The sequence below is a fragment of the Diadema setosum genome, chromosome 18 (assembly GCF_964275005.1).
Source record: "Diadema setosum chromosome 18, eeDiaSeto1, whole genome shotgun sequence".
Taxonomy (NCBI): domain Eukaryota; kingdom Metazoa; phylum Echinodermata; class Echinoidea; order Diadematoida; family Diadematidae; genus Diadema; species Diadema setosum.
This window is the reverse complement of record NC_092702.1, coordinates 21,886,524-21,902,661: the sequence shown is the minus strand read 5'-3', so window position 1 is coordinate 21,902,661 and position 16,138 is coordinate 21,886,524. Positions and strand designations below refer to the sequence as shown.

At 36.6% G+C, this 16,138-nt stretch overlaps 1 protein-coding gene across 1 annotated transcript; it reads left to right on the top strand.

The window, feature by feature from the left end:
• Positions 1–181: 181 nt before the first annotated feature.
• LOC140241871 (TM2 domain-containing protein 2-like) lies at positions 182–7,114 on the top strand. Its single transcript, XM_072321625.1, has 4 exons — positions 182–369; positions 4,040–4,127; positions 5,189–5,304; positions 6,381–7,114. The coding sequence occupies exons 1-4, from the start codon at positions 182–184 to the stop codon at positions 6,586–6,588; spliced, it is 600 nt and encodes a 199-aa protein (XP_072177726.1). The 3' UTR covers positions 6,589–7,114.
• The last annotated feature ends 9,024 nt before the right edge of the window (positions 7,115–16,138 follow it).

Here is a 16,138-nt window from a genome sequence, read left to right as displayed (position 1 = left end):
ATTTCAAATCTGGAGTCTATATGTTTAGTCAGGAATAATAATATGTAAGACAATATTTTTTCTTCGTTTACAGAATTTTTGAGCTCTGATAATATATTTAAACAGAGAATTCTTACAGGATATATGTATAGTAAATATTTCACACGTAAATATTCCTTGAAAGAGACACACTTAATCCAAAATGGCTGCTCCCATGTCGCCAGAATTTGTTGTCCTTTTTTTCATCGTATTATGCTGTTTAGCCAGAGCGACTTCGAAGGTACTATCAGAAAATGACAAGATAATAGTGCCTGAAGAGGATGGATGCTTCATTGAAGAATGTGGTGTTGAGTATAATCCAGCAGCACCGCTCGTAAAATGTTCTTTTTTGTAAGTAAATAGGCCCTAGACTAGTAAATGTACAATGGCAATGTAGGCTTAACATAGACTAGTGATCTTGAGCTGTGGTTCTGTGCACTGGCACTGCTGGGCCCCATTTTATCAAAAGATAGAATCACACAGGCTGCCATAGACTTAGAGTTGAAATCAACTGCCATATAATCAATTTTAACTCTTCATAAAACAGGGCCCTGAGCTGTGCCTAAACGCCTGTACAGTGAAACCCCATTATAACATTAACAAGGTCTGTCTGTGGGCCTTGTGGGACCGGCGATATTACCTCGTTATAACTGGTAGGAACCCTACCTTGACGTTATAACCGTACGTAAAAACCTAAGCACGATGTCATATACCCGTCAATTGAGAACATCCTTTGGCTTTGCATTATTTCACAATTAGTTATGGATCATTACATTATTATTGAGACAATAAACTAAACTAAAAGGGACACTATTTGTGAAGTGATACATAAAAAAATGGAAAAAAATGTTGAGGTTGAAATGTGTTGAAGTTTAATTCTTTAAATTTAATTTTCTTCCAAAAATCTCTTTGCATGATAGTTGCACATTTATGTTCTTGAGAAGTAAAAGTTAGGTCTACTCGACAGGATCATAATCGGGATTCTTTCTACAACTATCTAGGATCTCTTCCTCTTTTATCGAAACATTCTGAAAGAATGTTTTTTCGTTTGTGAAATGCAGTGTAAAATGACAATGAACAAAATCAGATTCTATAAAATGCGTTTGTTAAGTTTTTCTTAATACCAGCGCAAATAGAGTAACATACAAGTTGTACATGCATTGTTTATTGTAACTTGCGAGGTATATATATGTTACGTTGTTGGTGCTCAGCGGGAATGCGATGATTTCATAAATCATTTCTGCTGTAATCCTGTGCGATGTATGATCGTTGCGCCGGAAGGGATTAAAAAATCCGAAAATCTCTTCACGTTTTGTACACCCATTCTTGAAAAATATGCGACAGGCTTGAATTTGGAAGGCTGTGATCCTTTTTATGCATATCTGTACCTCATAGACCATTCTGAAAGAAAGAAAAATCTTCATTGTGAAATGCAGTGTTAAATGATAATGAACAAACCCAGAGCTATTCAAACTGTAAATGTGGTTGTTTCTTTTTCTGAATACCAACTCAATTAATTAGAATAACATGCGCTATTCAACTATTTTTACGCTACTGTCACCTGGTGGGATCACGATGATTTCGTTAACTATTTCGGCTTTTAATCATACACACTCATATTTACATGTATATCATCATTTGTTACATGATAATGAACAATCCAAGATCTATTCAAACTGTTACATGCGTTTGTTTCTTTTTCTAAACACCCATTCAATTAAGTAGATTGACATGCGTTGTTCAACTATTTTTACGCTACTGTCATCCGGAGGGATCGCTATGATTTCATTAATTATTTCGGCTTTAATAATATTTACTAGCCAGCAAAATAACTGGAAGTCGGAACTAAAAACAGAAAGGATATAATGATGCGTTGCACACGCATTCCAATATTATTGTCCATTTTGGCCACGAGTGTTGCTACATGAAAAGCTTTTGAATGCGTTATATACTTTTTTTTCTTTCGTTGCGGTGTGGTCTGACCTAATACTAGTATCACGCACTCTTTATGAAAAAGAAAATCGAAAGATTTTATTCAATAACTTAGTAGGAACATCGGAAGGTATTTCTGTATCTTGTCACGTAGTTTAGAAGAAAACATGAATTACTCTGCAAAATGGAAAAGAGACATGAATAGCGTGAATTCGATTTTTCAGTGTTTCGTTTGTCGCGAGTTTGAAAGCGGCAAGTCAAGAAATGGAACTTGCGAAAAAGAAAATGGAATGATTTATGATTATGTTGTGTGGTTTAGAAGAAACATGGAAGGAACGGTACTCGGTTATTCGTCACAGATAATGGGTGGTAAAAAGAGAAAACGGCGGGACTGAAACGTTTGTTTCCAAGTCTTCCCGCTTCAGATAGTACATGTAGAGATCGAGACGGGACGGGCACTTGTGCAGTGTGTTACTGCATTCAGCACAGACTGTAAAACAGGGATAGCGTGAATTTGTTTTTCAATGTTTCGTTCGTCGCGTTTTTGAAAGCGGCAGGTCAAGAAATGGAACCTCCTCGTATCCGATCAAATTGCTTATGTTTTTCTTTATTGTGATGCACCGAAAATGTCCTCTTTATAACCGGAATCTTATTATAACCGAACTCGTTATAACCGGTTCGTTCTACCATAGGTTTACACGCAAAGGAAAACGGGACCGACGCGATCACCTCGTTATAAGTGGTTCCTCGTTATAACCGAACTCGTTATAACGGGGTTTCACTGTACCAGCTTTGTGCATGGTGTGTGTGTTCGTGTGTGTAGATACAGACGTCTAGGGGTCTAGTCTGTAGATCTAAACTGTTACGTTGCAGGTGGCACTGTCTTTAGTATGTGTAGGTAGAAATTCTTGAATGTATGTAGAAGTCTACATGTAGAAATACATGATAGGATACCAACAAGATTCAAGAATCTTAGAATCAGCAAAGAATCTTAGAATCAGCATGACAGATGGGTGTGTATAAACTAAATTTTAGATTTTAAAGGTAGGGAATCCCATTTGCATGCCTTAAATGAAGAGTTGTATAAACACAGTGGTATGTTGAAGAGAGTATCATTTTAGAAACTCCCGTAAAGTACTGAAAGTGGAAGGTAACATTTAGCACATTTTTATTGACCGTTAGATTTTGAATTGAATTCTTTTCGGGGCTCACCGTAAATTCCAGTACATTACTAGGCTACCTTTGCAGACCCATGCACTGCATGTGTGTCCATCATGTATATTTTGTGAATAAAGTTCATCAAAACTTACAAACATTCATTCTTGCCACACACTCTATATGTTATTACATCAGCTCTTATACTTTTAGATTTTTGTTTATAGATTAAAAAAAATACAGAAGACTGCAACAAAAAGGCTTAAGTGTGGCTGACACACAGAACTACTGAGTAGTTGAGTTTTGTGCATTATTCAAATTGTAGATAACTGTTGACTTTCAAATTTCTAAGCAGTGGCCTATACAAGTCCCCTGAGGTTCATATTTAATGTTTTGCTGCATTTTGGGAGTTCTGTAAAAGGTATCCCCTACCTTTAGTGGTAATTTATTTGTTCCCTTTTTTTTCCATTGACATTGTTTGTATGAAAACCCGGCCAAGGTTCAACACTACATCTCGCTCATGCCAAAATTCAACCGCATGCAAAAGCATTGGTTTCTACATGTAGCCAGTTGTCAAATTTTGACTCCATGCATTGTGGTTAAATTATGGGCAGCTTGCTTTAAGTAAAGTTTAGATGTGTTCGTAATAATCTGAGTGATGACAGGAAATGTTCATTTAATCATTGTTTTGTATTTTTGTACACTAGCAGTCCCAACATTTATTTTTAGTTGAATTCTTGGTATTTTTGGTAGTTTTGAGAGCTCAGAAGTGGTGTGCATTTTACTCACTACCTTTCCCCTTTCGTAGTAAAAGGTATTAACCAAAAAAATAAAAAAATAAATAGATAAATAAAAAGTTTATTTCTGTGACTAGTGATGTACAGTAGATGCCTTCACATTTCACATTCTTCTTTTCTTCTTTTTTTTTTTTCAGACCTGATGATTTCATTGAGTGTGAAGCACCCGAAGATCTGAAAGGGAACGATACCATGAGGAAGGAACTCGGGGCTGGATGCTCAAGAGTAAGGGTGAAAGGGCAAACACAAACTGTATTGGCTCAGTATGAAATTAAAATCTGAGCTAGAAATAAAAAGAAAGAAAATAATACATGAATTGTTTCGTAGCCATTTCATTTGAGGTGAAAGTGGGCTCTGTTGTATTCATTTGCAGGTTCAACCCAAGTACATTGTAGTCTTGAAGCAGAAATATAAATATCAGTGACGTTTCACCAACACATTGATATGTAGTGCTTAGCATTGTATACAATGTATTATGAAGTGTTAATCTGTTTTTTTTTCTATCCTTTTTGTCTTTCATTGGGGTATAAGTTAAACTCTAGTTTAAAGAAAGACTAGGTATTGTTTTTTTCCCTTTCATGCAACAGGATTTATGCCACTTTTTTATCATTATTTCAGAAGACAAAGTTTCAGTTACTGCTCTTGTAAACTTTCGCTTGCCCTGATATACAGTGAATGTTATTTCATTGTTTACATAAATTACTGCATGTTCTAAACATTTTAAACTTTATATTATCTGTGTGTTTTGAATTAATCCTACATCCTTTGTCTCCCTCCCTATACTACAATATACGTGTATGGTCCATTACACGTACATGAGAGGAACAGGTAAATGACACCAACTTCTTGTGGCCCACTCCAGTTTCAGGCCACTAGCAGTAGAAAACAAATAATATCAACCTATCACACCATGTCTTATGAATGAATGAGTGAATTAACAAATTATATAAACCTACCACATCATGTCTTGTTGAATGAATGAATGAGTGAATGAATGAATGAATGAATGAATGAATGAATGAATGAATGAATGAATGAATGAATGAATGAATGAATGAATGAATGAATGAATGAATGAATGAATGAATGAATGAATGAATGAATGAATGAATGAATGAATGAATGAATGAATGAATGAATGAATGAATGAATGAATGAATGAATGAATGAATGAATGAATGAATGAGTGAATGAATGAATGAATGAGTGAATTGCAATATTCATGCGTGATGGAGAGTATTACAGTGTGATTTTGATTGTTATTTATTTCACTTCAATGAACATAGTACGGAAAGGAGAGATACCAAGACGTGCAAACTTCGCCAGTCACTTGTCATGTCCTTCCCGGGATAGAATGCTACGGCAACAGGACATTCATCAAGCAGAATATCCCTTGTCTAAAGTGAGTATGGTTTTTTTTTTTTAACCGAAATACGATTTTTGTCCTGAAAATATGTTTGTTTGGCTTTGTTTGTCATTGTACTGTGCATGAGTGTGTATGTTGTATCTGCAGAAGTTGGTAGCCCTGGATATGCACTTCAAAGCATAGTCACAGTATTGCTGCCTGTAGTAGGAGTTAGCAGGGCTTTTGCAAACATGGTTGCACGGTTGCTGAGCCAGGCGAATGTCAAAGAGATAAAATATTGACAAACACATCTCTATTAAAGTTGTTACTGCCACAAGATGCTACCACAGTACAAAGGAACTTCATCCAAGTCTCTGCCCTCAGCACTTGTTGTACCATCTATCTACATGAGACAGCTTTGTTGTTGTTGTTGTTGTTGTTGTTGTTGTTGTTGTTTTGGCATACCATGATTCTCTGTCTGTTCAGAATATATGTGATGAATCATCACGAAAGCCATATAATGTCAGAAAAGGAATTCTTTGGGTTTTGGCAGATCGTCAGATGCGAAACTTTAAATCAATATATGATTTGCCCTAATTCATTGTAAGCAAAACATGTTAAAAAGCAATCATAAGTCAGAAAACTGTAAGATTATACATGTATTTCAAAGGTCAGCTTTGCAGGTATTTTTCTTCCTTGTATGATCTCCAACTTTATACAGGTAAGTAACGTGAAGACCAACCACACATTCAAATTTATGAAATTCTTCCGTCGAGATGTTTTCATTGCAACTGATTGACAAATTGCCCTACATCGACGTAAATAAGCACTGAATTGATCAGTGTCTTAGTAGTAGCCATGCTCCAGTATGTACGCCCATGATTTTTTATCATGGCTACTACTAAGACGCTGATCAATTCAGTGCTTATTTACGTCGATGTAGGGCAATTTGTCAATCAGTTGCAATGACAACCACACATTGTATTTGACATGACAATGTGAGGAACAAGCTGTTATAAATACTTCATGTATTCCACTCTATCTTTGCAGTTTTCTTTGCTGTTGTTCTTGTTTATTCAAAGTTTGTCTTTCTAAATTTCTCAGTGTTCTTCCTCTCTTCATCTCACCACCAGGTTTGAAGGACAGCACTTCATCAGCACACTCATATTTTCCATCTTCCTGGGATTCTTTGGGGTGGACCGTTTCTGCATGGGGCAGGTCCCAACGGCGGTTGGCAAACTACTCACCCTGGGCGGGCTGGGTGTGTGGTGGATCGTGGACATTGTCTTGTTGGTCACCGGCGGCCTGATGCCCGCCGATGGTAGCAACTGGTGTCCGTAGCCAAGGGTTTCCATGGCAACTCGTGGAGATGGTGAAACAGTTCATCTTTTGTGTGGGCGAGTCGTGCATGATTGCAGACTATCATGTGAAGGGCAGGATTGTTACCAATAAAGTGAAGTCTACTTGACTCGTCCAGGGGAGAACTTGGTGGAACGTCCAGAACATTTGCTCTTGTAGAAAGAGACCGGATAGTATTGAGTGAAATCACATGTTATCACAGTTAGAAAGTAATGATCGTGCCACTTCAGCACCCATAAATCAGCTGAAGTAGAATGAAAGTGAGCACCACAGGGCAGTCTCTATGTGGGTCTTGCCGAAGTAACAGTAGTCCCACACATACATATTGCTGTATACTCCAAATATTTCACAAGGTTTTTATTTTTGTGAATTTCACTAGTGGGGTGCTATTAGCGAATTTAAAAACACATGAAAATATGAAATCTGATCCTGACATGAATGTGACATGCATGCATACATTTTTCCGTTCAGTACTGTGCTCCATGATCATGAATTTAACAACTTGCGAAATTGTCGGGTAAGTCCGGAATCGTGAAAAATATTGCATATACAGTAATGTATATTAACGTAATGCATTGTGTGCTGCTGACATGACAGGATATCACCTACATGTATGATGAAGAAAAAGGCTTGGTTTTGAGCTCTTTGTTATACTCAGTTACCCCAGTGTCACAGTGACATGACTACATGTAGGAAAATGTCATGTTCTTTATGAAATCCTGGACAGAAGATGTCTGTCCATTTGCTGGCATTCACATACCGTAATAACAACTTTAAGTTTATTTTCTTCTCGTAAAGAATTTGTACTCTTGTAACATAGATATTTGTTGATGGATAGCACTGTCAACTCGTAGAAGTTGTATCTATTGAAACATGGGAATCAGCTCTGTCCTGGACAGTGCTGTTTATGCCATGATATATTTCAAGAGCGAGATATTTTGTTAGTCCAGACTTGTAAGACAAATTAGCGCGTGGTTGAATTCACGATTGAGAACCACAGTGACCACAGGTGGAACGGCGTTTATCGCTTTCCGATAGAAACATTTTGTGGATTTTTCACCTTTGCAACAGTATGAATTGCACTTCCGTCATGGAAGTCCATATTTTCTTGAATTTCACTGTAATTGGCTTTCAACATTCACAAATATAAGTGCACTGCAAAGTATGCATTGCATATACAGTACTTGACTTACATGACATAACAACTACCTTCTGTTCATATTTTTGTCTAAGCATTTTCTTGGACCTAGGCACTTTGTCTCATGCAGAGTTGGTGCTTTTGCCTCCTGAGAGCAAAATGATAGCTTTGTGGAGCAAAAGTTTTATTTTGTGTGTCTTTTCCTGTAGGGGAATGCATTAACTTAGGAGCAGGCTTTCTTTGAGATACTGATTTTCTTATCGGTACAAATTTGTATGTCAAATTATCTGTTTTGTTGTTATTTTTTATCATGAAATTGTTATTGTGGACAAATTACTTATCTTTGCATAGCTGGTAGTGAAGTAAAGTGCAGTGGTATCTTGTTAACATTTGTTGTTTCTGATATGATTCTGCTAAACTTGAGAAACTGGAAAGCTTATTTGTGTTATTGTTTGATTAGAGTTAAAGAAGATAAAAATCATGTTTAAGAGTATGAAAAGAAGGCAGGTTCCTTCCTTATATACTGTGCAATATTATGACATGAAAGAAGTAGAACCAAAAGGTAACTTTAGACGTAGTCACTAGAGTAGAGACGTACCGTACTGCAGGAATATGGTTAGAGAATGAAGTGTGTACATTGTAAGTCATGCATCCCTGCAGAAGTCTACATGCATTTTTTTAGAGTTCATTCAGCTGGTTTATGCCATTAGCTAAGAGCATCAGTCTCACATCTATGTGGAAACCCTGTTATAACAAGCTTGCTTATAACGATGTTTCGCTTTTAACGAGGTGAATTTGGCAGTTACGATTTTCCATCACTGTATTTGGCTGGTCCCTTTTCAGTACATTTACAATGTACCAGTTGTAATGATGTACTGCTTTTAAGGAGTTGAATGTCAATCCCAATTTTCCATTGCATTATGTAGCTGGTCTCTTTTTCAGCATGTTTACAATAAGGTATCAGTTTTAAAGGGATCGTAAAGTTTTGGTTGAGACCTAATTTCAGGTTTCTAACAATTTTTTTTTTGGTGAGATAATGAGAAACCTCTTACAAAATATGAAAGAGCATGTAATTCCATCAGGAATTCAACATTTATTTGATGAAAATTTGTTTTGAAATGGCCGAGATATCCAAAACAGAGCGATTCTAATAAAGTGTGGGACCCACACTTTTGTACGATAGCTTTGTTTTACTTTGTTTTTGGATGTTTCAGTCATTCCAAACCCGATTTTCATCAAATAAACTTTGAATTCCTCTTAAAATGGTATGCTCTGTACTATTTCATAAGTGTTTTCTTGGTATCTCATAAAAAGTTAAAAGCCCAATTCTCATCTCCACCAATACTGTTAAATCGGTGGTCCCAGCAACCTCGCTATAACAGGGTTTCTCTGTATATTAAACCCTTTTATAGACGAATCGTGTGCCTTTCTCTTGTACACACCCAGCGCATTTGAGTTTGCAGGGTGTACGGAAATCATAGAGCAGATAGTTTCTGTATGTGCATATGATGTCAAAAACTCAACTGATCGCATTTGTCGTTACAGTAGTGTACGAAACAGATTACGTATTGTGTTTTTGTTTGTGAGGGAATCCATTTAACAGGAAAGTCACTTTATGTAAGCAGCGGAAATAAGCAAGTCAGAATTTGGGGAATCAAAGGACTGATGTATAATTTCTATCTGTTTGAGAGTACGTGAATCATCCAGTGTTGCATTCTAATGGCCAGTCAAACTGACCATCTTGTTTGTGTAGAGCAAAGCCTAGCTCCAGATTCTATCTCCTTTCCTGTATGCTTGAGTGTTTAACTCTTTATATGCCATGGTGGAAACCCCCTGTGTGCCACATTATTCTGAGACACAACGTAGCCATGCTTTGAGAAAGCATTCTGTTTTTTTTTTTTCAAATCTATGTAACTTCTACAGATTTCTGTTAATCGGGGGCATTATAGTGAGCAAAATTGTAGACATAACCGCAGGCTTTGCTCTGATGTATATTGTATGACAAATCTATGATTGTTTTTCTTTCAAATGACCTTTCACTACATTACTGAAGAGGCATGACTTTTGCACACAAAACAGTGACAAAAACTTAGATTTACACACATATCCAGGAGGGAACAGCGGTTGATAGTCGATCACCGCATAAAATTTAAGCTATATGTAAGAGGAACGGAAGCGTGAGGACTGCTTTCATTGTACTGTGGCATTTGGCGATGTATCGATCGGTTTGGGCGGGTTTGTGTGTTTGAGCAGAATTTGCAAAAATGGCACGCCGTCGACTGAGTCAGACGTGCGAACGTGGCACATAAAGAGTTAAAAAGTCTAAAAACTTGTATGACTTGTCTCATTTGGGAGCATTTTGATAGCAGGTACTCATTTCCCCATACTGTAAAAGTCGATATTTTTGCGCAACTAATTTTTCGCGCTCGGCCGGATAAGAGTTTCGCGTGTTTTTAATTCCGTGGTATCAAGACATCAACTACAGGAGCATATGGCAAGCAAAAATATCCGCGTGCTTTTAAGTTCGCGCTAGTTTCTGTTTGCGCGAAATGCTCGAAAATTTCCACACCACGAAAATTTCCACTTTTACAGTACCTTTTTCTTTGCTTTGCTCTGTTTCTCGCTCCTGTATGTTTCTTTGTTCACTTAGATGTATTTTCACTCTGTTTCCTATGTACTGCATACGTGACTGTATATCATGATACATGGATGGAACTTTGAGCATAATATCTCAAAGTTGTGTAGATTGTGAACTTTTTATTCAAAAAAAAGAAGTAATTTCTATCAAATTCTTCACAAATGTCAATGTGTGTAGTTTATTTCAGGGTGTTTCATCCATCATTAGCTGTATATGCAAGTGTACGGACAATGCTGTATTCTAACAGCTTACTAGAGATTGATTTTGTTTCTTCTTTTAAGGCTTATATTCTTACTTCTCTTCTTTTTTGCACTTCTTTTTTCCCTTTTCTCCTTTTTGTTCTTATTATTATTATCTATTATTGTGTTATTATTATTATCATTACTGGAAAATTAATACTAGTAATCTCAATATCATCATTAGTTTCGTAATTGTCATCATCATCGCTGTTTAGATTGCCTGTCTTTCTGTCCAAGGCATTCGTCTTCTTTCTTGTCTACATTTTCTGCCTTAACTCTCGCATAAGAGGGCAGCAAATAATTATTGCTGTGTGTGTGTGTGTGTGTCTGTGTGTGGTCTTCTCGATTAGCAATGATAATCTTGGTAATGGGGGCTAAGTTGATGGTGATATTGGTGATGAAGAATATTATGAGGATATTGCTAATCAAAATTAGTAGTGCTACTATTGGCATTTTGATTGCATAGAAATTGACAAGTGTCATGCTTTGTATATCATTTTTGTTTTATTTCTACTTTTTGTCAAAGATAATGAAATAATATTTCACAGACCAATCCAATCCAAGTCCATACATTTATTAATCTATACAACTTAGATTTTGTGTAGGCCTTTCGAGTGAGTATTATACAGTGGCAGATCTACGGGGGGGGGGGGGGGGGGGGAGAGTAAGGGGGTAGGGGGTTTTAACCCCCCACCCCCACCCCTTGGGCTGCCAAATGAAAATGTGATGTGCCTAGAAAAACGCCATCATGTGTCCAGACCCACACAATAATGTTCCCAGCACTCTGTCTCGGGGCTCGGTCCAGCGTTGCCAGAGTTGGCATAATTATGCTTTCTAGCATAATTCCTTATGCTTCAGCATGTAGCATTATGTCAAGCATACACAATTCTAGCATAATTACCTTTTCTTATAGTTTGTTTTATCGACAGAATAGATGTTTAGGAATGTGAATCCTGTTTGCCGATTTGGGGAGAGAAGTGCATGGTGGAAAAAAGACACTTTTTTATTAATTTGTTTTGTTTTTGTTTTTTGTTTTTTGTTTGTTTGTTGTTGTTGTTTATTGGGGGGTGGGCTTGTCAGCCGATTTTGCGAGAGAATTGTCGTAGGTTCACCCCCTTTCCCCCTTAATGAAAAGCTAGATCCGCCCCTGGATATAATACTTGAACGCACCGTACGTTTAACTCTGGATCAGCGACGTACAGGACTGGTGACGAGATTTATGTGCACTCTAATGATTTTTCGATCTAGCGCCATCTAGCGGTCGTACAATCCCACATTGGAGGGCAGATAATTTATGAATATTTCAGCAATTATCTCAAGGAAAGAAGATATTGATGGCAGTTAGCTATGTTCGGAAATCAGATTAGGCAATGACGTATTTAGCCTTTCCTTAGCTTCTCATAACTTTCTCATGTTACAACTGTTTTTAATGACACTATTTGGTTGGGTTTTTTTTTCTTTTTCATACACCATTTCATCAGAGTCAATGTGGTCATGAAATGGCATCTTGCTTTGATTATTCACCGACTTATTACGCAGACGGAATATTAATGAGATATATTTCTCACCGAGAACTTTCGTCAATGCTGTCTTAAACTTATAAAGTTTGTGTGTGTTCGTAATGAATATCAATGTAATCTCTACGGAGAGTCAGTCCCCCACTTAATTTAGAACATTCACCCCCGGGTTCTGCCCCTTCTTCATGCTCTAACGGTCTTTCTTACTTGTTGAAGCTGTCGGTAATTCGTGTATGATTTCAATGCATGCAAGAAGATAATGTAGTCTCGAACTGCATTCTGTGAAAAATGGTAACAACAGACAAATACAAAACAATAAAACTTCGACATCTTCCAGCGCGCCACCGTGACTATGAAGGGCGCCCTCATATGAATATTCTTGTCTTGCATGATATGTGATTTGGAAGTTTTCTTCTTTTCTTCTTCTTCTTCTTCTTCTTCTTCTTCTTCTTCTTCTTCTTCTTCTTCTTCTTCTTCTCCTCCTCCTCCTCCTCCTCCTCCTTCTTCTCTTTCCTTTTCCTTTCGCAGAGTCGGTGTTTAGAGTCGCTACATAATACATCATTTCATTTAATAAACTAAGCCCCCCCCCCCAAAAAAAAAAAAAAAAAAAAAAAAAAATCCGAAGTTTCATTCAGTTAGACGTTTAATAAGGAAAATTTGGAAATATTTTTTTTATATATATAAAAAAGCACGCAGTCGGATAATTATGATCATATTCGATATGATACAGGCTAAAAGTTGAGTTTCGTTAATGCTTAGCGTGTAATAGTTTGCGATTGCATGACGAAGATCAATATCTTTATTTCATGAATGACACTACACAAATTATGCACAAATCGTGCGCTGGGACTCGATTGAGGCAAGTGCGTCGATGGGTGCATAAAGCGGGGAGTTGGGGGAAAAAAGATCTCTACAGGTAATTTGCGAAGAAATGAGACCTGGGCCCTGTTTCATAAAGCTGTTCGTAAAGTTACGAGCAACTTATGGGCGACTGGTGATCAGTTCTGGTGTGCTATACTTATCGGAATTTCCATAAATCAGCACAAGAACTGATGACCAGTCGCTCGTAAGTCGTTCGTAACTTTACGAACAGCTTTATGAAACACCCCCGGAGCAATTGTCGTATGAGCAAACAAATGTCGCGTCACCATAAATTTGTATGTGTCATTCCCCCCCCCCCCAAAAAAAAAAAATAAATAAATGAATGAATGAATAAATAAATAAATAAATAAATAAATAAATAAATAAGTAAATAAATAAATGCATACATAAATAAATAAATAAACAAATAAATAAATAAATAAATAAATAAATAAATAAATAAATAAATAAATAAATAGTTACTATCTTTGCACAAGTTGGAAAAGGCAAATTCCCGGAAGAAGGAAGTCCATCTCCACTCGAAGGACATTTTTTACTCTTTTTTCCCCTTTCTTTCTTTCTTTTTCAGGAAGGCGAATACGAGGCTATGTTCACCACCGCTGGTATGTGCAGCGCGATACCGCGCGATTTCGTGGAAATTGAACTGAGTGTCAATGGCGATTGCATCATAAAGTTATGAGAAAAACTGACTCATCTATTTCTCTCTCAGTCTATCTATCTCTCCCCCCCCCCCCATAAATATTCTCTGTTTTAGCATCTGTCGAACCAGGAAGCGGGTTTACCCAATCTGCCAGACTTACATTTCCACTTTCGCCGCAAAACTATCTGCTCGTTCTCATGATATTTTCTTTGACGTCGAGATCGTGTGGCTTGAGACGCGCTATACGCATACGACGGTGCGTACTTAGTATTCTCTGCTTCTTCTTTTTGTTTATCCTACTTTGGTAATTTTGTTTTTTAACCTTTTGGAGACCCTTTGAAATAGCATTAAAGACGATAGGATGGGAAAGGCAAGTATGCAAACAAACAAACAATCCATCCACAAATTCCCAAAACAGCATCACTTCATCATAGATCTATAGAAGTACAACCGTACGTGTGGGAGTAAGATTAGCAGACGGTTAGTTAAGACGAAGTTCATGACCCCGAGGTCAGAGGTCATTATGTCCCAATGGCAGATAGATTAGTCGGCAACGAAATGGAGAAAGATTCGAGATAAGGAGAAAATCCTTTGTAATAACTGAAACCTAAAACAAGCTCCCTTTTGGGGCAATTTACGGGTGTTTTCGGCAGCGGTCTCTTTATGGACGAAATCGTACACCTCATTTAAAAAGTTTGAAATTTTTTATATGGTGGACGTAGTCTTCCTTTGCAGACTTCTTTCCGTCCTGATTAAGGCGGAAATAAAAACGATATGAAACTAAACCATACTAAATGAAACGACTCTTTGAAAGCATTGTTTTCGTATGTGCTTATGTCCAGCATATTGTTTAACATTGTTTTGTTGTATTTCCTTTCCCCCTCCCACTTTTATAGAATCAGTGACCACCTCGTAGCCTACGGTGTGATTTAGTATCTCGCTTGGTGTCTCACATCTTGCCGATGTTATATTACATGTATTTATGTGTTGTGACTGCCAAAGATTTAATCTTTTTATTGTGTGTTTTATACTCATTGATTTCTTCCATGCCCCGGGAGGGACCGTTTTAAGAAATAAAAATCATTGTCATTGTCATTGTCATTGTCATTGTCAGTGAGAGCAAGATGACCCAACCGAAATAATAATTGTGATGACCTCATCATTGTAATTTCAACACTTTCAGGCGGACCACTGTCCAGAATTGACCTTGCCATTTCCGAGACTGTGCCCAGTTTTCCATGAAACATTCATACAGCATAATATTCACACAATTCATCGGAGCTTTCGCTGCCTAGATGTCACATTGTTATTCAGACCTGTGATGTATGGCCGGTCGGCTTTCTTTTGTTTTTGTTTTTGTTTTTGTTTTTTGTTTTCGGGTCGTTGAAAAGAATGAAGGCGCTGATACCGAGAATGTAAATAACACTTAAAAAGAGACAGTTTTAATGTAAATTATTTTAGAATAAGTAAACACAAAAATCATTGAGAGTGAGTTTGATATACATGTATATTGTCATTACTTCTATCAAATATCTTTACTTATCATTATTATCATAACCATTTCTGTTGTTATTGTTATGATAATCAAGATAATCTTTTTTTATCGATATAATTGCATTATGCATATTAACTTTTTGTAGATAATTGAATAAAACTTTCTTTTTTTTTTTCAATTTAATTCAATTCAGCTGAATTCAAGTTCAGTTGCCTTTTTTTCCATCCAGCAAAATTCAGGATACCATATAACTGCAATTCAAGAAAATCAATTTAAAACTGGGTGACTTTTTTCCTCTCATTTTTGTGCTTAATTTCATACTCAATTTTATCCTTTGTTTGTTGAATTTAATTCTTAATTGATGCAAACTTTTTGTAACCATCGGTTTCTATGTATACCAATTGAACAATTTCTGAATTCCACGTAACATTGGTATTACTAACGTAGTCAATTGCATATTCCTTCCTCTTCTTTGTTGAATTCATATTCTTCTTTGGTTTCTTACCTTACTTGATCTATGCAATTTTAACACTGGAGAACACCGATCAAGATTAGATTACATTAAACTAAATTAGAATTAATTTAGCTTAAATTTATTTAGTTTAATTCAAAGAAATTTAAGAACTGTTCTGTGGTTTGTATCTTGGTGTGGAATGATTTTTTTTTTTCTATTACTGCATGCCGCCTTTGGAAAGTGAGAGTTTTTACAAAACTGAACTTGTCAATCCTGCAGTACAAAATAGATAAAACAAGATAAACAAGTAAATAAGTAGATAAAATTTGTATAGATAAACTGGTAATGAATTGAAATATCACCATCCTGTGATAAAGAAATATTCATTTTAGTTGTCTGCACGATTTTAAAGATGCACTGAATCACCAGCTATTTAAGCCACTTTTTTTGATTATCATTCTTGTTCCTATTCCTCAAGTGCACAGTTACTCCAAGAGCTGTGTTTTGGTATTTGTGTTTGTTTGTTTTT